At 44.7% G+C, this 22356-nt stretch overlaps 2 protein-coding genes across 2 annotated transcripts; one reads left to right on the forward strand and one right to left on the reverse strand.

Annotated features, from left to right (window-relative positions):
• Positions 16034–19166, forward strand: LOC8080592 (cysteine-rich repeat secretory protein 11). The gene is made up of 3 exons (XM_002465841.2): positions 16034–17316; positions 18251–18358; positions 18505–19166. The coding sequence occupies exons 1-3, from the start codon at positions 16563–16565 to the stop codon at positions 18510–18512; spliced, it is 870 nt and encodes a 289-aa protein (XP_002465886.1). The 5' UTR covers positions 16034–16562; the 3' UTR covers positions 18513–19166.
• LOC8085512 (cytochrome P450 86A7) lies at positions 19482–19979 on the reverse strand. Its single transcript, XM_002468494.1, has one exon. It carries the CDS (start codon positions 19977–19979, stop codon positions 19482–19484), a length of 498 nt encoding a protein of 165 aa, XP_002468539.1.

Consider the following 22356-nt stretch of genomic DNA (forward strand, 5'->3'; position numbering starts at 1 on the left):
GTGTGAAAAAATAAATGGTTTATAAATCTAATTTCAAAGTGGTTTTAATAAGATAGTTAAACCTTTCTTTGCTCTCATTTTCCTTCTCTCCCTTTTTGGCCCATTTCTTTTTTTTTGAAACGGAATCCACTATTCCCTTAACAAACATGTCCATGCAAATCGCCAGATACAAGGTCAATTACAAATTCAGGAGCTTGATTGAAAAATATAGAGCATTCAGGGGTCAAAACACAAGCTCCATGAGAGGCTAAAGCATCAGCAATCCTATTACATGTTCTATCACAGGCAGAGACTTTACAAGAATTGAAGTCATGCAACATGTGGTCTCTAATCTGATGGATTAATGAACCTATTGTACTTCTGTCCCTCTCCATTGAAGATAGAGCCAATGCTAAGGTTGTAGCATCCGTTTCCAGAATGATATGCATCATGCCAAGATTTGCTGCATGCTGTATTTCTTGGAGGGCAGCCATTGCTTCAGTTTGCAAAACAGAAGCCGCATATCTAATATTACCAGCACCAGCTGCAAGCACATCCCCACATGTGTCCCTAATCACAAAGCCCCAGCCCCCTGTTCTTGTTTCTTGATAAAAGGCACCATCAATATTGATCTTGTAAATGTCAATCGGTGGTGGCTTCCATGAGCATGGTATAGCTTTTTTAATTGACTGGCCTGTATTGTTCAATCTCTCAAATTCAAATAGATGGTATAAAACAGAATTCTGAGTTTCTTGTGCATTCATGAGCCTGTGTCCTTCATTTGCTTTATTCCTTGCCGACCACCATCTCCACAGCAAAACTATCACCTTTATTTGTACAGATTTATCCAGAGACAAGATCATGTTGACAGTTTTCTTTCCTGATTGACACGTTTGCAACATCACTCTGTGTTCCTCCATGTCCATTAGTCGCCAACATTGTTTCACATATTTACATTTGAAAAAAATATGGCCGCAGTCCTCATCCAGTCTATTGCAAACCGGACACAGGGTGCCTATCTTGATTCCTCGACGTGCCAAATTTCTTTTAACAGGTAGACTATTGTGGGCTAAACGCCAAATAAACATTTGGACTTTGTTGGGGACTTTCAGTTGCCAAATCTTATGCCAATGGAATTCGTCTTCCCTGTTACTTGCACTCGCAGATGTAGAAGCATCCATGTGGCTAAGTGCATCTCTCTTGGCCACAGCTAACTTGTAACCCGATTTAACCGAGAAATGTCCCTTTGAATCAAAATGCCAAGCAGGCCAATCTTCCATTCGGACATCAACAGGAATCCTAAGAATCTCATTTGCATCTTCTGGCCAAAAGTTATCCTGTACTAGTTGCACATCCCATTGTCCTGTTATTGGACCAATTAGCTCATTTACTCTTGTCAATAAAGAAGTACGCCTTGGTGTAATTGGCCTTCTAGGTAGTGCCTCTAGGTAGCCATGGGTCATCCCAGATTTTTACTTTTTCTCCATTGCCGATCCTCCAAATCAAGCCTTCCTTTAGTAGTTCTACCCCTTTTAATATACTTCTCCAAGTATATGAAATCCCTGCATGCGGGCGACAACTGAAAATATCTGACCGTGGGAAGTATTTGGCTTTTAAAACTTAACCACATAATGTTTCAGGATTTGTGAGTAATCGCCATGCTTGTCTGCATAACATGGCCATATTGAAAAGATGCAAATCCCTAAATCCTAGACCACCCTTTTTCTTTGGTCTAATCAGCTTATCCCAACTCAGCCAATGAATTTTATTATTTTTGTCTTGCTGACTCCACTAGTACTTAGCAATCATCATGCTCAACTCATCGCACAGGCTCTTTGTGAGATCAAAACACGACATAGCATATGTTGGACTGGATTGAGCAACAGCCTTGATCAAGATTTCCTTACCAACCTTGGAGAGGAGTTTTTCCTGCCAGCCCTGTATTCTTCCCCATATTTTCTTCTTAATATACTCAAAGGTCCTTTTTCTTGATTTCCCTACAGACACAGGCAAACCCAAGTAATTTTCTCCTTTAGTTTCATAATCTATTGATAAACACGCCTTTATTTCAGTTCTCACATATTGATTTGTATTTGGACTGAACATGATATATGATTTGTCCTTGTTGATCATCTGTCCAGAGGCCCTTTCATAAATTTGTAGGATATGTGCCAAATGTTGTGCATCACTTGTTCTTGCTTTCATTAGAATTAGAGAGTCATCAGCAAAAAATAGATGATTCACACTCGGTGCATCTCGACAGATTTTAACACCCTCAATTTTCCTTGTGTATTCTAATCTTTGTAATAGTGCTGACAGACCTTCTGCACATAAGATAAATAAGTAAGGTGAAAGTGGGTCACTGAAAGGTCCTTGTTTGGTTTTGGTAATTGAGTGACAACTTAGGTGGACTAATAGTGTTTATGTGAGATACACAGGAGATTAGTCCACAGGTGATGATGTGATGATGAAGGAGCTCATTGCATATGAGACATGACATGGAGTCATGTGACCAAGGTGGAGAAGATCAAGATGAGGCTTGGCTTGATGGACCGGTTGCAAGAGTGAAGGGCAAGTCGGAGGCTTTGAAGCGAGGGACCGCGTGTGACGGTGAAGCTTGAGCAAGACTTGGTGCCGATGGACCGAGGCAACGGTGAAGAGCAAGTGAGGTCAAGATCGATGAACCAATACGGTCACGTGATGATATGAAGTGGATCATATCATTTGGTGATTGGTTGGTGCATGTGTTGCATCAACATTGGAGGAGATGAAATGGAAAGCGCAAGGCAAAGGTATAACCTAGGACATTTCCATTTCACCGGTCATAGGTGTGTAGAGAAGTTTATGACCGGATTTAGGATAGATGGCCGTACTATCAAGAGGGGCAAACTTGTTTGCATATCAGTCATCTAGTGCCACTTGAGCGATCTAACTTTGCATACGTGTTAGGATCGAGTGGCGTGGCAAGTTTCAGAGGCTAACTCCTTTGGGAAAATGTTTGTGAAAATGCTAACACACTTGCACATGGTGGTGTACACTTGGTGGTGTTGGCACATTTGCAAAGGAGGTGGAGTTCCTAGGGTTGAGAGGGGCAAATGGTGGTGTACACTTGGTGGATTCGGCGCTTTTGAGAAAATTAAGTGCATATTTTCTATTGCGCCGGTGGGAAGTTTGGAGAAGTCACGGGAGTGTTTTTCAGTGAGAAACACTCACCGGACGCTCTGTGCGGAGGCACCGGACGCTGGCCTTTAGTGTCCGGTGTGCTGTCGGGTGCAACAGAGTGCATCGGACGCACCGGAGAGAGTCCGGTGCTCAGCGTTCGGTGTGCGGGCGGTTTGGCGACCCTCACTGCGCATGAGTCCGGTGAGCACCGGACGCTCAGGGTGCGTCCGGTAACCGTGCGAGTTTGCGGAGCTCTCTACGCACGAGTCCGGTGAGCACCGGACGCGTCTGGTGTAACGCAGTAGAGCGTCCGGTGGTGCTGTGCAGGCGCGCGTGCGCTGTAGCCGTTGGCCGCAACGGTCGAGTTCAAACGGCTAGTGACACGTGGAGGTCAGCTGAGCACCGGACGCTAGGTGTGGAGCGTCCGGTGGCTCCCTGTGAGCGTCTGGTGCCCACGTGTTTTGCCCAGTGAAGGGGCAACGGCTAGTTTAGCCCTTGGGGCTATAAATAGAAGTGGTGGCCGGCCTTGGCTGGCGCTGAGCACCCTTGGGACTTAGTGTCCATGCTTAAGGAGTGCTAGTGAAGCCTCTAACTCACATATGCTTGATAGTGATCATCCGATTGTGTGAGTGAGCGATTCTAGTGCGTTGCATTGAGAGATTGCATCGAGTGGCACTAGGTGTTCGTGTTGCAAGCCAGTGGTGCTTGTTACTCTTGGAGGTTGCCACCTCATAGACGGCTTGGTGGCTTGTGACTCCGTCGAAGCACGCAAGGAGATTGTGCGGTGCTCCGGAGAAGAGATTGTGAGGGGTACGGTGCTCACCCCGCGGGGATCGCGAAGAGCAACTCGAGTTGAGCGAGACGTGAAGAGCAACAAGTGGTCCGGCCGGGTCAAGTGCTAGAGCTTGTGGTAAGCACTCCACGTGGGAGAGTGTGACTTGTGGGTCACCACTAGCAAGAGGACCGGCGGCAACCTTGGAGCTTGTCTCAACGGGGACGTAGCTTGGTGGCAACCAAGTGAACCTCGGGAGAAAATCATCATGTCAACATTATTCTTCCCGTTGGTTTGCAAGTCCCTAACACAAGCTTGTTCTTACATTCATATACTTGTGCTTGTGTAGTTGCTCTTAGTTAGCTTGTGTAGCTTGCTAGTTACCTTCTTGCTTGTGTAGCTAGAAGTAGTTCCCTTGCGTGACTAATTTGGTTTGTGTAACCTTGTTAGTCACATTGCTTAGTTTGTGTAGCCAAGTAACTTGCGCTCTCTAATTTGGCATTGGTTGCCTTGTTATTGAGCATTGCTAGTGAGCTTAGGAGCTTTGTGCTTTTGCTTACTAGTTGTGTATGAGCTCCCCGGTTTGCAAAGTACTAGTGGCATAGGTTTGTGTGACCTTGCTTCTAGAATTGGTTAGGTGAGCTCTTGCTAAGGTAGCACCTTGTTTGCTTGTTTAGGATCTTTTACAAGGTGCTAGAGAACTTAGATAGAGGGGTGTAGTCTTGGTTAGACCGATAGTTTTAATTCCGTATTTGTTTCGGTTAGCCGGCGTAATAATTTTTAGAAAGGACTATTCACCCCCCCTCTAGTCCGCCATCTCGACCCTTCAGTCACCTTGCCTAAGACCCCTTTGAGGAATAAGACGATGAGTGTATGATCCATTAATTTTAATGCTATAAGACACCGTGGACACACACTTGAAAATAAGCTGCACCCACTGCTCATTAAACCCCATTTTGCGCATCATTTTCATTAGAAAATTCCATTACTCTATCATAGGCCTTGCTCATATCAAGCTTGATTGCTGTTAGCCCACCTGCCCCTTTTGTTTTAGATCTTAGATGATGTGTCAACTCATATGCCAGTAGGACATTATCAGTAATTAACCTTCTTGGAACAAAGGCACTTTGAGTTGAAGAAATGATGTTGGGAAGGATCTTTTTCAATCTATTGGCTAGGACCTTAGAAATTAGTTTATACAGCACATTGCATAGGCTGATTGGCCTAAAATCTTTAATACTTTGAGGGGCTGCAATTTTAGGGATTAGCACAATAATTGTATGATTCCATCCTTCCGGCATTGGGCCACCATTCAGCACCCCTAGGACCTCTTCTTTGACCCTATCACCAATTAGAGACCAAAAAGTTTTATAGAAAATAGAAGGCATACCATCAGCACCAGGCGCCTTTAAATCCCCTATACTTTCCAATGCGCACCAGATTTCATCACCAGTGAAAGGCATAAGCAGGGAATCATTCATTTCTTGTGTGACTCTAGGTTGCACACAATTCATGACCTCTTCGAAATCATTACCTACATATGACATGAATAATTGTTGGTAATGGTTAGCAATAAAATTCTTTAGCTGTTCTCCTACTACCACGTTTCCATTTTCATCCTTCAGTTGCCTCACAAAATTTTTCCTTTTTCTTTTTGAGGCAAAAGCATGAAAGAAGCTGGTATTCCGGTCTCCTTTAGTCAACCAGGTGTTATGAGCTCGCTGCTTCCAATACACATTTTGTTGATCTTGCAAGCGTTGAAGCTTATAACACAATAGATGTTCCCGGTTAACATTATATTCTGATATATTTTGTCTTCGACATTTTTCTAATTCCTTCTTTATATTGTTGATCTTCCTCTCTAACTCACCAAGGACATTTCTATCCCACTCCCATAACTCCCCCAACATTCTCATTTGTACCTCCATCAAGGTTGTATCACTTTCTGCCAAGGCCATCTTCCATGCTTCCTCCACCCGTGCCATGCAGTCATCTTCTTCCAACCACCTTGCTTCAAATTTTGGTAGGCTTTCCATCTGTTGAATCCACTCTCTTCTTTCTCTAGTACCAACATCAATAATTATTGGTCTATGATCTGAGTGTCTCGGATCACCATTTATCACTTTTACTACAGGAAAAATACGTCTCCAAGCACTATTTGCCACTGCCCTATCTAATCTTTCCTTTATGTACCGGGCAGCAATATGGTGGTTGTTACGCCAAGTATATGGGTCCCCAATAAATCCCAAATCATGGAGATCGCAATCTTCTAGGGCCGAGCAGAACTTCTGCATGCTCAACTCCTGTCTAGGGTGTCCACCCTCCTTTTCACATCCAAATAAAATCTCATTAAAATCCCCACTGCATAGCCATGGCAAATCATATTTATTTTTCAGATTACGTAACTCTTCCCATGTATTATCTTTTGACAATGTGATATTTGGATAAGCTTTGTATAGTAACATCAATCTCCCTCTTCCAAAAGAGCGCCAAACCACCAGCCATTCTCACACTATCCACCGTTATCATATTTGGCATTTCTATTTTCCACCTCAACCAATCCATCCATTTCCTATCATGTTTGGTTTCAGATAGGAAAAGGATATCAGGGGCCTCCCTCTTCTGGACATCCAGAAGACCATGAATTGCCGGGCCATTCCCCAATCCCCGGCAATTCCAAGTGATGATCCTCATTTTTGCGAGCGAGATTGTACAAGCAATCCCGCCTGTTCAATTTCTGGACCCATTTTATTTCCTTCTTTTAGTTCCTCATCTATAATATCCATAGAAATATATTCTTCTGGTTTCAACTTCTTCTTTTGATCTAGATCATTAGCTGGTATTACAAAATCCTCCTTTGTAGAAACTGCTCCAAAGATGGTTCCCTTGGCTTGTGGTACCATTGCCAACTCATTCTCAAAATCTTGATGTATAGGTTGACGCGAATCAGTATCTGACCCCGTGTTGTTACATGGCTGCTTGCGTTTCTTGCTCTGTAAATCCATCTGGTCATTCTCAGAAGGCAAAACCTCCAAACTGATAGTATCACATAGATGAGGGATCAAAGCATTCATTGGAGATGTTGCTTGTTTTATCATCCCCACCTTTGGTTCAGTCAATGCCTTATTCCTTACATTGGTGTCATTCTCAGTATTCTCAGTATTTGTATATCAGTATCATCAAGTCGACTGCTCCTATTGATGTTGCGAACATGATCATTCAATGACAAAAAATTACGATGTTTCTCCTGTACTAAAATTTTCTTCTTATCATCAGAGGCACGAAGTTTCTCACTATATGGCAAAAAAACTCCATCATCACGCTCAGCTGGGTTAGGACATTCAATTGATGAATGCCCTATAATTCCACAAGAAAAGCAAAAAAAGGGCAAGTTTTCATACTGCACATCATACCATTCATGCGCTTGTCGTCTTGCTGAAAAAATGCCCACACAACGACGGAGGGGTTTTGAAACATCAATCACAACTTTTGCACGCAGGTATGGGCCCCATGCCCTTCCTTGTTCATCAGTTTCTAATTTTTCAACCTCACCAACCATACCTGCAAGTTGAGATCCCCATTTATTATTCATAAGGCCTAATGGTAAGTTCATGATTCTTACCCAAATTGGTAATTGATTGAACCTAATATTAGCAGGCCTCAGATTTGGATCAAATCTTTTTAATAAGTACAGCTCGTTTATTTACATTCCATGGTGAACCATTTAGTACACGTTCCATATCTTGTTTGGATCCAAATTCTGCAATGAATAAGTTCTCCCCCACTGGCAACTAGGTCTTTTGGATTTCCCCAAGCAGGCCGAAGTGCACTCATGATTGTTTGTATGTGTAGCACACTAGACGATAAGATCTTACCAACAATAGCACGGTCAGAAAAAGCTAAAGTATCCTCCATATCATCATTTACTGTCAACACTTTCCTTTCTTCAGAAGTAAGTTTCAATCGGCTGAATCAATCAATCACTCCATCCCCAAGGATTTCATTATCCCCAATTTCTTTGCCCCTATCCTGATTCAAATTTTTCGAAGAAATTTGCTTCTCAGCCTCCATTATAAAGCTCAGTTGGACACAGGACACAAAAAAATCCCCAACTTCTTGCCACTTCAATAGATCAAGCTAATAAATCTGTCTGCTCCTCCAATCGCAGACCAAGGACGGGCAGTGAAGCTAGGTTCGCCCCTTAGTCGTCCCAAGTTGCAGAGAAGAGAGAGCAGCAAAGATAGGCAGCTGACGAACAAAGAACTAGCAAACTGTGTCACCTGTTGCTTCTTGAGACGATCCCAAAAGCAGCCGGAAGCTCCCGAATCCCAAGATCCGCCACACGAAATGTGAAAGCCGAGCTTGGGATTGGAGAAGATCGAAAGATTCGATGCTTTATCAGCTCAAAAGAAATAGCTCAGAAGGAGAAAAGCAGCCTCTCTCTACTGTTCACAGGGAACCCTCGAGAAGGCACACGATGTTTACTATATTGCACTTTTTTGGCCCATTTCTTCAATCTAGCCCAATCCTCCGGTCTTCTCTCTCCCTTCTCTGACGTCTTGTTCAGCTGGCAAAATTTTAAGATTTCAGGTACTGTAGCTTTTCCGTTTGTATTTGACAAATATTGTTTAATCATAAACTAATTAACCTCAAAAAATTCGCCTCACAAATTACAGGTAAACTATATAATTAATTTTTATTTTTTTATATTTAATACTCCATGCATGTGTCACAAGATTCGATGTAAACGGGATCTAAAATTTTTGACAAAACTTTTTGGGAACTAAACAAGGCCTAGTTGAAAACCATCCGGCCCAACTATCAGCTCGGCCCACTCCTCCCTCCTCTATTCCTCTCTTCCCTGAGGCCCAGTCCGCGGCCTGGCGGAAGCAGCCCGCCAGCACGCGCTCTCCTCTCCCTTTCTGCTCTCTGCCACGCCGACCCCGCTCCCTTGCGACACTGACGTCCTGTCCCCACTGGTCGGCCTCTCTACGCCCTTCTCCTACCTCAGTCCGACACGGACTCTTCTGAATGGTGGAATCACAAATCAGCAGCAGTAATCCGCGCATCCAAGCCGCCCTATAATTATAAAGGTCACAAATCTTCGCCGCCCTCGCCTTTCGGTCTCCTCGTGCTACCTTAAGCCCAAGCTTCGTCCCCGCAAACATCGGATCTTTGTTGAGCTTGGAGAATGGAGACCAAAGAAGCCGCCGCAGTCGTGCATGCCGTTTGACCATCCCCAACTCGCCGTCGAGCTTCGCGTCAAGGTAAGGAAGCTGTAGGTACTATTGGATATTGGAATTGAGCTTTCTTTCAAATAGATTATTCATTGTTATAATCCCGATTACGAAGAAAAGTCTTTCAATAAACACATGCGTACCATACATGTATATTTACTAGTTTGTTGAAAACTCTTCAATGTCCTCTGCATTTCACAAACTAAGAACAGGTGTTCCAGGGTAGCTATTGTGGCGTGTACATTTTATTATGAGGCAGAACTGGTGCCCAGACTTAGGTGTTGCTATTTGACTGAAAAAGTTGCTTCAGAGAAGTTTCAGAGTTTTGGTCATGCAAAGTAGTGCTACTATTATCCAGTTCTGTGTTACCATTGTGACACAAAGTTGGTGTTAAGTTTATATGAAAATGCATTCTTTTCTAGGAGTACAAGTTATTGGTAGCTTGATCTTCTATGTTTCACTCTGGCTTAGTAGTTGCATGTTCATGCTAATTTACCATATATCTGCTGGACCCTCTGAAAGTTCTGTCTCTTTACCGTTCAATCCCTTTGGTGCTGTTGAATTCTGTCACGAGAACAGGAAGAGATGGTGGCACAAACAGTCGAAAAATGCAATGATTTGTCTCATTGCGAACGTGCTGCCATTAGCGAAGATTCTTGTCTGCAATAAAAAATCCAAGAGAATTTCCACCGAGGGGTTCCTTCTCTACTCTGTGCATCGTGTGAGTGAGCAGGACGACAAGTGGCTCATATATATTATTTAAGACTTGGAAAATCGTCCCCAGATGCAAGAATAGTGTGTGATCTGATCTGGTCTGATGTCAAGAACTGCATCGCAACCTTTACTTCTCGCGGGCCCTGATGTCACTGTTCACCTAAGCTGCAAAGGGAAACAAGGAGTTTCATCATAGGGCTAAAGGGAAACATGCAGGACTGAAAGAAGGAGCCTACAGACTACACAGAGAGTCAGAGATGAGGGCTTCAGGTATGTAGTATGATCACATCAAAGCTCGTCCAGAAAAAAAGATCATGTTCTTTTCCTCCATGATGGGTGGCCAGGGTTTTGTTCCAAGTTGCAATGAGGGTGGGGGCAGCAGTTACACTGCATTGGATCCCAAGCACACTTTGCACTAGGTGTTGTTGAACTTGGACAGATAGAATAGTCCAGTTAGGCAGTTTAGCACGCCAAGGTCGCAATAATGTTAGAAATCAGGCTTGAGGAGCAGCCGAGCAGGCAAGAATGTTGGGCAACGTGTGTGTTTTCCATCCTCCGTGCAGCTACTCCTATCCTATATATGCCGAACCGTAGGACACGCTTATGTTGATGAACTGTTGTTTACCTTGCCCAACATTCTTTAAGTCGGCAGCATTGTATTGTATACTACTTGAACACCGACTGACGTGCTGCATTTCCTTCCTTGTCAGGCTGCTGGCTGGCTGGCTTGGTGGTGAGCACTCGCATTTCGCAAGCAAAGACCAGTGGCCTCTGTGGTCGGTCAACAGGATCGCCGACCGAATCTTTGATCAGATCAACAACTCTGCTCGCAATTGAACCGGCCTGCGAAAAAGGGGCTGCCAAAGATTGCCGCCATGACCTGAATCTCTGAAGCTCTGAATCCCTGATCATGGCATTGAAACGGAACCGCACTGTGGAACGGAGAAAAGAGGTCCTGTCAAAGCGCTCTCCTCTCCGTCCTCCCGTTCCTCCTGCTCTGATCCTCTCCGGCTCTCCCACTCCGGAGGCAGACTGCCAGCAGAGAGAGCAGAGAGCAGAGGAAAGCAACGACCTTTTTTTACCCGGGCTTAGGCCCCAAAAACCCAAAACTTTACAAGATTTCCCGTCACATTGAATCTTGCAGCACATGCATGAAACATTAAATATAGATAAAAAAGATAACTAATTGCACAGTTTACCTGTAAATCACGAGACGAATCTTTTAAGCCTAGTTGCTACATAATTGAATAATGTTTGTCAAATAAAAACGAAAGTGCTACAGTGTCAAAATCCAAAATTTTTTTGATCAAACCAGACCTTATTAGGGCGGAGGGAGGTGCAACAACGGACGGACGGACGGACGCTCCTGCTGCCGGTCAGCCGGTGCGGTGCCGGCGTCTCCTTGCCTTTTCACCTACCCACCCTTCACAGTTTCAGTTATGAACGAGCAGGCGAGCAGCGACTCCTGAAGCCGCTTGAGGGCGTGTGGTCCGGTCGTGTGGGCCATGCCTGGGCCTGATCCGGCCCCGTTGCCCACCGGAAGAAGGTCTATGGGCCATCATTGACCCGCTCGTCGACGTCAGCCGCGCGTAGACGCCGTCCATGTCCAGGTAAAAATCTTGTCCAGACTTTGACGCCGCTGTTGTCCATCAACACCTTTTTAGATTAATAATAACGAATACTCTCTCCATACCCATAAAAAAAACCATTTAGAATAACGACACAGTCTCCAAAACTTAACTTTGACTTCTTATCTTTTATAAAAATATTTATAAAAAATAGTATATATATATATATGAAAATATTTTTGAAGATAAATCTATTTATATGTTTTTTATATTTTCAAACTTAATAACTTAAAAGTTATTCATGATTTATATTCCCCAATGTTTTGATCCAGACCTTGTCTAAAATAATTTTTTTATGGTTATGAAGAGAATATTTATTATAACACAAAGTACGTATTACTTATTCTTCGATCACCATATGCAGGGTACAAAAGATGGAACAAATAAACAAAGGCTCTTTGACAGTAACAGGAGGGGCTGCAAAAACTTGTATCAAGTGACTAGCGACCGTATTCCTCTAGTGAAGACAACATAACTCAATGCATCACAACGATGCCCAATAAGGAAGGTCTTCAGCATTGAGTGGTTAATTAGCGTTTTGTTGATGTGCATGATTCTCAGTAATCTCTCACGCGTCTCTCGCTGGGACATGCTCCCATTATTTATGCATCCTTTCTCTCTCTCGTGTGAAGCCACAAAGAGATTTACGACGCACTTGTCATCTACTCTGTGTGTACACACACGTGTCGACGTGTTGTCAAGTTGTGAGTGAGGTGTTTGTGTGGGCGTTGCGTTCATGTATGAACATGCACTACTGTGTGCCCAATTAAATAAAAAGGCATGGACACTGCTTCCGTTAATCATGCACTGCTATGTCCTGAGAAAACACGTACCGCCTCGCTACCACGCTAGAAACCATTAGGGTTCATGTATAGTACGTAGCTCCGATCCGATTGACATGTCGGATTATGGTCCATGCATGCATCCACATGCATGTGTCTGCTGCGACAAGCACGCACATACGATACGATACATTGCCGGGCCGGGGGCTCGCGCGGGGGGGACCCTGGATTCTTGCGGGAGCGCGCGTTTTGTGTTTTGTCCCACTAGGGTACGGTGGCATGCACACACCCTTGCACTCATCCTGCTTGCCCAAAGCCCCCAAATTTAAAGGCAAGGCCACAAAAGTACAATGATAGTGGCGAGTGGTGTAAAGATCGAAAAGCTATGCACACATGTACGTACAATATGATTATAAAATGTGTATATCTCGCAAGCAAGTTACCAGCACTTGCCCGTGAAAGATCCATGTATGGCAAATTGTCAATGGCCAAAAAGCTAAGGTGTGCCCTCCAATTTCCCAATTGCCCTTGCCTGGATGAACCACCCAGCACGCCAGCTGACCATGCATCTGATCTGGGCCCCCGGCCGGCCGGCCGGCCTAGCACTAGCCAAGGGCCAAAGGAGGAAGAACTCAGAAACTATGGGCTGATGCATTTGGAGGTACACCTATGACCTACTCCTATGTTATGTATGTTGGAGGGTATAATGCCATAGTGGTCGAAAGTGAAAGGCTCTTATTTGCACTGCCAGTACTGCTGCACCTGGTGAGAGAAGGCAATCATCCAAAGGGGAAAGGCAGGCGATCAAAGCGAGAGGAAGTTTCGTGCTTGACTGCTTGCTTTGATGCCGCCTCGCCCTCCCTCGGTCCCTCTCTCCCTCCCTTGTGTTGGTGTGGTTTTTTTTTCACTTTGCCCAAAGGATGCGTATGCGTGCGAGCAGGGGAGATGGCCGGGGTAGAAAGTAAAGCGATCACGATCACGATCACGGTCACGCAGCGATCGATCGGGGTTGGGTGAGGCGAAAAAACTGCTTTTTTTGCGGTGTGCGAAAGCGTCGGTCGGGCCTTGTGGGTAGACGGAGGGAAATGTACTACCTACTGTGCAGCAGCTTTCGTTTCAGGTACTGTACCACTCACTGCCTACAAGTATGAGTATTTTTCTTTCAGGCTTTCAGCGGAGCTGCTAGGGCCTTGTTTACTTCTAATTTTTTTTTTTTGCAAAATAGGAATAGTAGCATTTTTATTTGTATTTGACAGATATTATCTAATTATGGACAAACTAGGCTCAAAAGATTCGTCTCGTCAATTCTGACCAAACTATGCAATTAGTTTTTATTTTTATCTATATTTAATATTTCATGCATACGTCTAAAGATTCGATGTAACGGAGAATCTGGAAAATTTTGCAAAATTTTTGGGAACTAAACAAGGCCTACATGGCACCTTTCCGTGTATGTCAAATCGGTCACTGGTCACAGATGCACAAGTCTGTGTGTGTATGTGTTTTTTTTTAAATAACTTTGAAGTTTAAGTCTCCTTTGCAAATACTAGTACTAGACTACTGTAGTAATGCTCTACTATCAAAACACCTTCTGATCCGTCTCTTTGCTCCAAACCTTTCTTGTTCGTGTGGCTCATAAGCCACAGAAAAAATACTGTTGGCTGATTTATTGTGAGAGAAAAATAGATCAAGTGAACAACTATCACCCGCTGCAAACCACAAAGCCTTTACTGTAGCACAGGCCAGCAGGTACATTCTAAAAAGGCCGATGCGCCGTGGCAGGAGCACGGTCCGACATGCACATGCAGCATGCATTTGCATGGGGAGGAGTCAAGTCCCTCAGCGTGACAGGGAAATTGACAGGCATGTGAGAGCATATATTACTCTCGTTGGTTTATGGTTCATCCTTTCATCATCAGCAAACAAAGTTTCCTGAGTGCTGCGAGTATAATCTGCTAATCCCTGTCATGTTGATGTAAAGCTGGGGGTGAATCTAATCTAATCCTGAAGTCACGGTTCTGGCACTCCACAACGAGATCTTGGGTGCAGAAAAACGAACGTTGCGGTCGAAGAAAAGCACGACAACTTGGAGAGGCCTACAAGTTGATCTTCTGCGGCCAAACATTTTAGTACGGGCAGCGGTGTATTAGGCAGGCCGCACAGTAAGCAGAGAGGTCCATAAAAACGCCATTGCACCAAAATTTTAACTTCACGTACTTTTTAACGAGTTCAACGCGATGTATATTACTATATCCTAGCCAACATATACACTTTTTTGTAGCGTATTCTTGTCAAAGATAGGATGATTATGGTGTCCATCACAAAAGGCCTCGAGTCAGAATGTCCCCTAAGCTCTCTAGCCAAATTGTCATATTAGCTACAAGACCAAAGCCGCAGTTGTCTGGGAGGACAAATGAATGTGGTGTGACTTGAGAGCTTTAAGCTTTGTATGAACGAAAAGTATTGACGGATAAAACTTCTGCGGACATGTACAACAAACGCCACTTTTGAATCGAATCGGTTTAAAACAAAGATAACACAAATTGATGGCCGTCGAAGAAGCCACTTTTGTTTATATATAAAAAGTGATCGAGGAACGAGGTTAGAGCATCTCCAAAGGTTTTGGCAAATTAACTTGGCATTTGTTGCTATTTGCAAACTCCCATAACAAAATGCAAAGGATAAAAATATGTCATCTCCAAGAGAATTGGCATTTGGACTTGGCAAAAGATAAAAATAGAAGGTCTCCAGGCGTGCGCGCTTTTCTCGCGCGTGACTTTGCTCGCGCAATCGGATTTGCAAAGTCGTCCACAACTTGGCATTTTTGCCAAGTTTGCTCCCTCATTTGCCAAGTTGCCCAAATTGCAAACTCTAAATGCAAAACCGTTAGATACCTCTTTTGGAGCTTTTTAGCAAATTACTCAAATGCAAACTTCAAATGCAAAACACTTGGAGGTGATAGAGTTGGAACTGACAAGATCCAAAGCACAGGCCAAATGCCGAGTCCCTGGTCCTATACCGAGTACCGAGTGGTACACCGTGCGTCCAAATTAAAACCTGTAGTACTCCAGAAGGCCATTAGCATCAACTTAATGCGCCTAATAATAACAGAAGGGTACAATCAAAGACTGAAATCAGGCCTAACGCCTCGATGGAAGTACTCGTACTCCAAATACTGCAAGATTTGCTCCCGTTCCAGTGCTCCCCACCACAACATGTCACGAGAGGTAGATGATGATTGTCGATATCAGGATTTGCTGATTTAATCTTTTTGAAGTGCTCATAGAAATAACGTGCAAGTCTACAAAAGATTATCCAATATAAATAATTAAATAAATAAATAAATAAACAAATAGAATTGTTATCTTGTTTAGCCACATATTCTTTTAAGACATCAGTAATTTAAACCGTGGATTGTTAGTTGATACTATTTTGTTGTAAGAGAAAAAAAAACTATACCATAACTGATAAGTACTGATGAGTTGAAGCGGGGCAGTCTTGCAGTCCCTCCCCTTGCAAACGATGCCCAGTCAGCAGCGCACCTGAACATGGGCGTGAGGGACAGAAGAAGGATTGTCAACCTGCTGAAGTCATCCAAGAGCAACGGAGTTATCGGAAGCGTCCCCGTTGCAACAAAACCCTCTAGCCTAAGATAACTAAGATTACAAGTCTCTTTCCTGACAACAACATTAGTATATATCCTCTTTTTTAGCTTTAGCCCATCGAGACGTTGGTCCACGACATTTTGCTTTTGAAAACCGTAATCTTGTTTAGCACTTTCGCAACCACAGCAGGTCCGTTTTGCGGTCGAAAATAAAGCTGATGAGTGCCACCAGCTGCAATTTTGATTTTGCGTGCAAGCTCCGATTTTTCCTCCTCGAGCTCTTGTTCACTTCATTTCACTTCACACGCTAGAGATGCGCGTGCTTTCCCCCGTCCTCTTTCCACATTAACCGCGGCATTAACGTCATCAGCCGAAACAAACGCAGAGGGGCGGAACGGAACCGGAGAGAGAAACAAGGCACCTGGCGGTGGTGGCCTGGTGGGCGAGGCCAGAGGAGCGCGGCGCGGGGCGGAGGCAAAGGCAAGGCAAGGCAACCCACCAAGCAGGCGGAGCCGCGAGCGACCGTGGCAGAGTTCAGGTCCAGTCTCCAGTCCAGTACACTCCCACTCCACACCATCACCACCGCCGCCGCCGCCGCGACGAAGGGGCGAGCAGAGAGGGAGAGTACGAGGGCCGAGGGCAGGGAGACGAGGCCGAGAGATCCCCCCAGGACCCGGCGGCGAGATGGGCATTCGCAGAGCTCGCCGGTTCCTCTTCCTGGCGGTCTTCGTCCTGCTGCTCCACGCGCCGCCGCCCGCGTCGTGCGCCGACATCTACGCGCTCATCTACAAGGGCTGCGCCAACCAGAGCTTCCCGGGCGGGGTGGCGCCCGCGAGCATCGCGGCCCTCTCCTCCACGCTCTCGACGCAGTCCGCCTCCGCCAAGTTCTACAAGACCTCCTCGTCCTCGGCCTCGACGGCTTCCTCCACCTCCGTCTTCGGCCTCTTCCAGTGCCGCGGGGACCTCTCGGCCTCCGACTGCGCCGCCTGCGTGTCCCGCGCCGTGTCCTCCTGGCAGGGCGTCTGCGGCGCCTCCGTCGCCGCGCGGGTCCAGCTCGCCGGCTGCCTCGCGCTCTACGAGGTGTCCGGGTTCCCCCAGGTCTCCGGCATCCAGATGCTCTTCAAGACCTGCGGCACGGGCGGCGGCGGCGGCGGGGGTGATTTCGAGATGCGCAGGGACACCGCCTTCTCTGCGCTCGAGAGCGGCGTCGCCACCAGCTCCGGCGGCTTCGTCGCCACCAGCTACCAGGCCGTCTACGCCATGGCGCAGTGCGAGGGCGACCTCTCCACGGGGGACTGCAGCCAGTGCGTCAACCAGGCCGTGCAGCACGTCGAGGTCGAGTGCGGCGGCGCGCCCTCAGGACAGGTCTACCTCGACAAGTGCTACATTAGCTACAGCTACTACCCGCACGGCGTGCCCCACGGCGGCGGCGCGGGAGGTCAGTCTCAGTCTCCTGTCCTGCCTTGTTTAAGCTACGCTCTTCGATTTGACAACTTGGTGCCTTGGCTGTGCTTGCAAGTTTCATTTGCATCCCCAGTATTCCGATTCATTCCAATTGCTTGTTGATGGGTCCGTGGATACATTGGCCCGATTGATGAATCGGGCAAATGCAGCATCATTGTTCAAGTGCAACCAGTTATTAAGATTCATGTGGGTGCCTAGTTTATGACTCTGAAAGTTTTGTTGGAAGATTTGTTTGTATGTGTGTAGGTGAGATCTTGGCAGTGCTCTTTGTTCACTTGTGCTTCAGAATTGATTGATTGATAGCGATTGGTACCTTTTAGGTTGTTCCTTTGGTTGTTTTGGGCAAATTTGTGTAGATTAGTCCACTCTCAGGTGTATCATTTCATACATTAGAATCCTTTAGTGGTCCAGAACAGAACTATAGATAGCTATGGCTCTGACGAAGTGGCACTTTGATTGAGATGTGGCATGATCTTGCTCTTATGCTGTCTGTATAGTTTATTTATGAGTTGACAGACATGGATACGTTTGTTTGCCATACCATATGTACATATCCTTCCTCTTTCTCTTCCACATTCTACATGTTTCTTCGGCTAATTAGTTCACCTTAAGCTTAGGACAGAAATTTGTGTAGATTACTGAACCTCCATCAACTCCCATTGTTTGGCTCACGCTTTCTGTAGGTACTATATGGTAGTTGTCTAGTAGGGTATTGTAGTTCCATTTTCCCACCTTGTTTATGCATCTGTCTATTCAAAGCTTTGATAAAAGTTGTGTTCATTGCCTTTTTGCCTTTCTTCCTGAATTTACCGGAGATATGCATGAATGATTGTTCCCATGATTAGACCGTGGTGCCCCTAGTCTGATCAATCGATTTGCCTCTTCCCGTTGTGCTTCTCACTTCTCAGGGCAGCAGACAGCAAAGACTGTAGCCATTGTGCTCGGGGGAGCTGTAGGCCTGGGTTTCGTGGTCATCTGCTTGCTTTTCGCTAGGAGCCTGGTCAAGAAGAAGGATGGTGAGTTAGTGGAAACACGAGCACGAGCAGCACCACGGCTCTCTTTGGGCTGCCACCAATCTGTAGCTCCCACTGCTGTTTGTTTCACCATATGGCTGACTGTTCCTCCTTACCAAACCTGTGTGTATCTCATCCTGTGCTTGCAGAATACTGATGGAAGAGCACGGGAGGAGAATCTGGACAAAGGCATTGGGAGGGGCATGGTATGGCATTTTGATGGTAGGGTTGTGTATGTTTGTTTCTTCAAGGTGGTGACTGGCGAGTGGAATACAGAGGGGGTGTTTTTTGGCTCTTCTTCCTCTGGCCATGTGAGGGTGCCACCCCTCCATGATGACAGAGAGGGGAAAAAGAGGTGGGAAGCTGTTCAGGAAAGAAGCTGTCCACTTCTGGGGGGCTATTTTGATTCTGAATTAAAATTGGTAGATGAGCTCGGGGGTGTCATCTTCTTAGCCTCTCCTGCTTTAGGGTTCTAGGAGTACATTGATTCTCTTGTATTTTTTTTCCGCCAAATGAAAATACTTGTTAGGTCTAGGCTGAACGCACTTAGTCTCTTGTTTAAGGTTGCAGGAGCAGGTTTAGAGTCAATTTGGTTGGTTTGTTATGGAAAATTATTTTCCATATGCACTAGAACCAGATTTAACTCTAGGGTTTGGTAGTAGTTGGTGCTACCACCATTGGTTAATTGGTCGCTAGCGCTGCTGTATGGACATTGCTGACCTGATAACCACACAGCTGTGCTGCTGTGCAGCTGTTTTCTTCTTTTGACTTGTGGCTATTCGTCGTATGTTCCTGAATGCTTGCCTGAAAACTTGCTGCTCTAGCGACCAACAAGGGCCGTGTCAAACTTGTGATGGTTGCGACATGTTGTGTTGTCGCTACAAAAGCTGTCATGACATCAGATGAGAGTTACCTGTTGACAGATCATAGAAGCAGGTAGTTAGATGGGTTGATCTTATCTGAATGTGAAAAGGAGCTTCAGATAGCACTGCAGCCTGTACATAATTGATAGTTCTATACGTTTATTTGGCGGTGCTTCACACTTCCGATATACAGTAACAATTTCTGTAGCCGAGTTCGTTACGGACAGATGGCAATCGAGCAATGGGCTGGGCCGGTTATATGGCTAGTGGTGGCCCATGGAGCCCCTCCCGTGCACCCTGACACGAAGCCCATTCTTCATGTGAAGTACGATGGACAGCTTCAGCTCCACGACGTGGCCCGGTACCAGCTCGACGGCGAAGTTCCACAGCACGGCCGCTGCAACTGTCTTCATCTGCACGAACGCCATCTCCTTGCCGAGGCACGTCCGTGGCCCGGTGTTGAAGGTGAAGAACCTGTAGGCGAGGTGCAGCAAGAGGCTCTTCTCCACCTTGTCGCGGCTGCACCGTGCCGTGAAGGCGCGGAACCGTGGAGCGGTCACGAGCATCTGGGTCTTCGCCCGCTGGCGCCGCCACGACTCCCCATCGGAGTTCAAGATGCCGGCGCCAAGAAGAACGTCGAAGATCTCGGTGTACTCGTGGCCTTTAGTGTAGTTAGCGAAGTTGGAAGTGAAGATGTGGCGCACGTTGGCCGGGGCGCAGGTGACGATGAACCGTTGGCCGTGGACTCCTTTGAGTTCCATCTTCCATGTTGTAGCCGGCGTCGGCGAGGAGGGCGGTGGCCCAGTCGTGCAAGTGGTGGATGTTGGCGGCCAAGCCGGGGAGCTGTCCCACTATTGGCCATTTGATGGGAACCAAAGGGCTCGTCTTCTGAGATTCTAGGTAGCGGTAGTACAGGGATGAGAAAGCAGAGAACAAGGAGCAGCTCTATGAGCAGCAACAACGGATGCATGTCTGGCGAGAGATGGAGCAAACGACACGATGCAACATGGTTATTTTTATACTGCATAGCCGCACGGGGCACGCAAACACCATGAATTCTGAGGCTGGTGAGGCGTCTACCATCGCCAAGAGACGGAGCGGTCAGTGTCATATTGTCACTGCCGTCTCCCAATTACTCCAAGTGGTTGTTCGTTTGGACAGTTAAATTTAAAATAAAGTTTTTTTTTAGCAAAACACACGTTTTTAGAGGATGCTTAGGAAAACGAGTTTTTAAGGTTGTCATTCAGTTTTTGATGCAAAAGGTTATTATTCAGTTAATACATATGTAATTTTAATCCTGTTTGATTTTTTAGAAAGGGGAATATATATATTAACATCCCAGTTTCTGCATCGATCAATGCATGCATATGGCTGTTTTTAATCCTGTTTGATAATAACCCTTCTCTAGTCTTGATTGATTAATTAGGCACTAATCCTTATATCACTGTTAACGGCAAGGCCTGGTTAGGTGCGAAAGCGTGGTGTTGAAAGAAGTTTCTGCGTAACAGTGGCTCCATGAGTTGCTCGAAAACTGGCCATCTTCGGTCGGCTCCATCGGGTTTGTTTTCTTTTTTTTTTCGCGAATGTGTAGAAGGACGTATTTCATTAGGAGGAAGAATCAAATTTGTTTTCTTAGACCTTGTTTAGATCTATTTTTTTTTGGATTTGACACTATAATATTTTTGTTTATATTTAACAATTATTGTTCAACTATGTACTAACTAACATCAAAAGATTCGTATCGAAAATTATAGACACACTATAAATTAGTTATTTTTTAATCTATATTTGATGCTCCATGCATATGCCACAAGATTTGACTTCATGGAAAATTTTAAAAAGTTTTTAAATTTTAGGGTGAACTAAACAAGGCCTTAGATTGGAGATGGTAGTAATATACATGATCAAGAAGCAAAGGACCGAAGAGAGTGCTAGGGATATGAACAGAGGATCCATGTCTATGGTCTTGGCAAAAATACGAGATTACTGTGCAGTGTCTATGATCTTGCCAAAGATGCGAGGTTACTGTGCAGTGCCTACGGTCTTGGCAAAGATGCGAGCTTAGTGTGCATAATTCCATTCTCACGGTCGTTCAGTAGTTTTCAATTCAGCGAACGATATCCAGCGAACGATCTGACAACTAATACATACCGGTCGCGTACCCTCCTCCCCCCTCCTCCCACTTTCTTTTCCCTCTGCTTTTAACGTTATCATAAAAAAAGCAAAATATTTTCAAATTACTATAACTTTTAAATGATGTATCTATTTTTAATTCTGTCTACATCGGTGTGTTCAACGTGATGAGACGAACAAAACTAGACCTGGCTTCTGTATGTTTCGAAGATTTTTATTTTTCTAGTAGCAATTTATGTATATTAACTTATAACATATAAGTTATATTGCTAACTTATTCTGCTAAGTTATGTTGCTAACCTATTCTGCTAAGTTGTATTTTATAACTTCTGTTTGTGTATAATAACTGCATAACTTTCTATATACACTAGTGTATTAGTTGTGTAACTTATGTACATAAGTTGTATTGTGTAAATTATGTATCCCTTTATTCCAAATTATAAAATGTTTTGATATCTCTACATATATTGAATTTGTTATGTGTATACATATATAGTTGTGTCTAGATACATAGTAAATTCAATTTGGAAAAGTCAATATGCCTTATAATTTGAAATAGTGGGAGTAAACTTATGTACATAAGTTATATAGTATAACTTTTTTGAGAACGACTAAGTTAGCAATGTTGAGTTATTCCTCAAACTTATATTGTCTAGAAGCACTACTAAGTTAGTACTGTTAAGTTTATTATGAAAGTTATGCTTTTTAATTTTGTTTTATAAGTTATGAGCACATGCTCCTTAAAAAATTTAAAAAATATTAAAGAACAGGTGATCTAGCAAAAGAAAGTGAAAAGAGAATCGAATGTCTTAAAAGAGAAAGAGAAACGATTCCTATTCTATCTAAAAATAAAAAGTAATATATGAACTTTTCAAAAAAGAAAAGGAAATGACTGTCGGAAATTAATTGACCGCTGGTTTCGTTTTCGATGAACGTTCGTAAAATAGTGGCGTCGCTTAGTGTGTGCAGTAGATTGGCTTGATTTATACTGCATGTGAGAACTCT

The sequence above is a fragment of the Sorghum bicolor genome, chromosome 1, assembly GCF_000003195.3.
Source record: "Sorghum bicolor cultivar BTx623 chromosome 1, Sorghum_bicolor_NCBIv3, whole genome shotgun sequence".
NCBI classification, from domain to species: domain Eukaryota; kingdom Viridiplantae; phylum Streptophyta; class Magnoliopsida; order Poales; family Poaceae; genus Sorghum; species Sorghum bicolor.

Excerpts from the sequence above, each read along its gene's own strand:
- LOC8080592 (XM_002465841.2), top strand. The coding sequence starts at position 16,563 with ATGGGCATTCGCAGAGCTCGCCGGTTCCTCTTCCTGGCGGTCTTCGTC. Across the intron at positions 17,317-18,250 it reads CCACGGCGGCGGCGCGGGAG|GGCAGCAGACAGCAAAGACT; the intron begins GTCAGTCTCAGT and ends CTCACTTCTCAG.
- LOC8085512 (XM_002468494.1), bottom strand. The coding sequence starts at position 19,979 with ATGGAACTCAAAGGAGTCCACGGCCAACGGTTCATCGTCACCTGCGCC.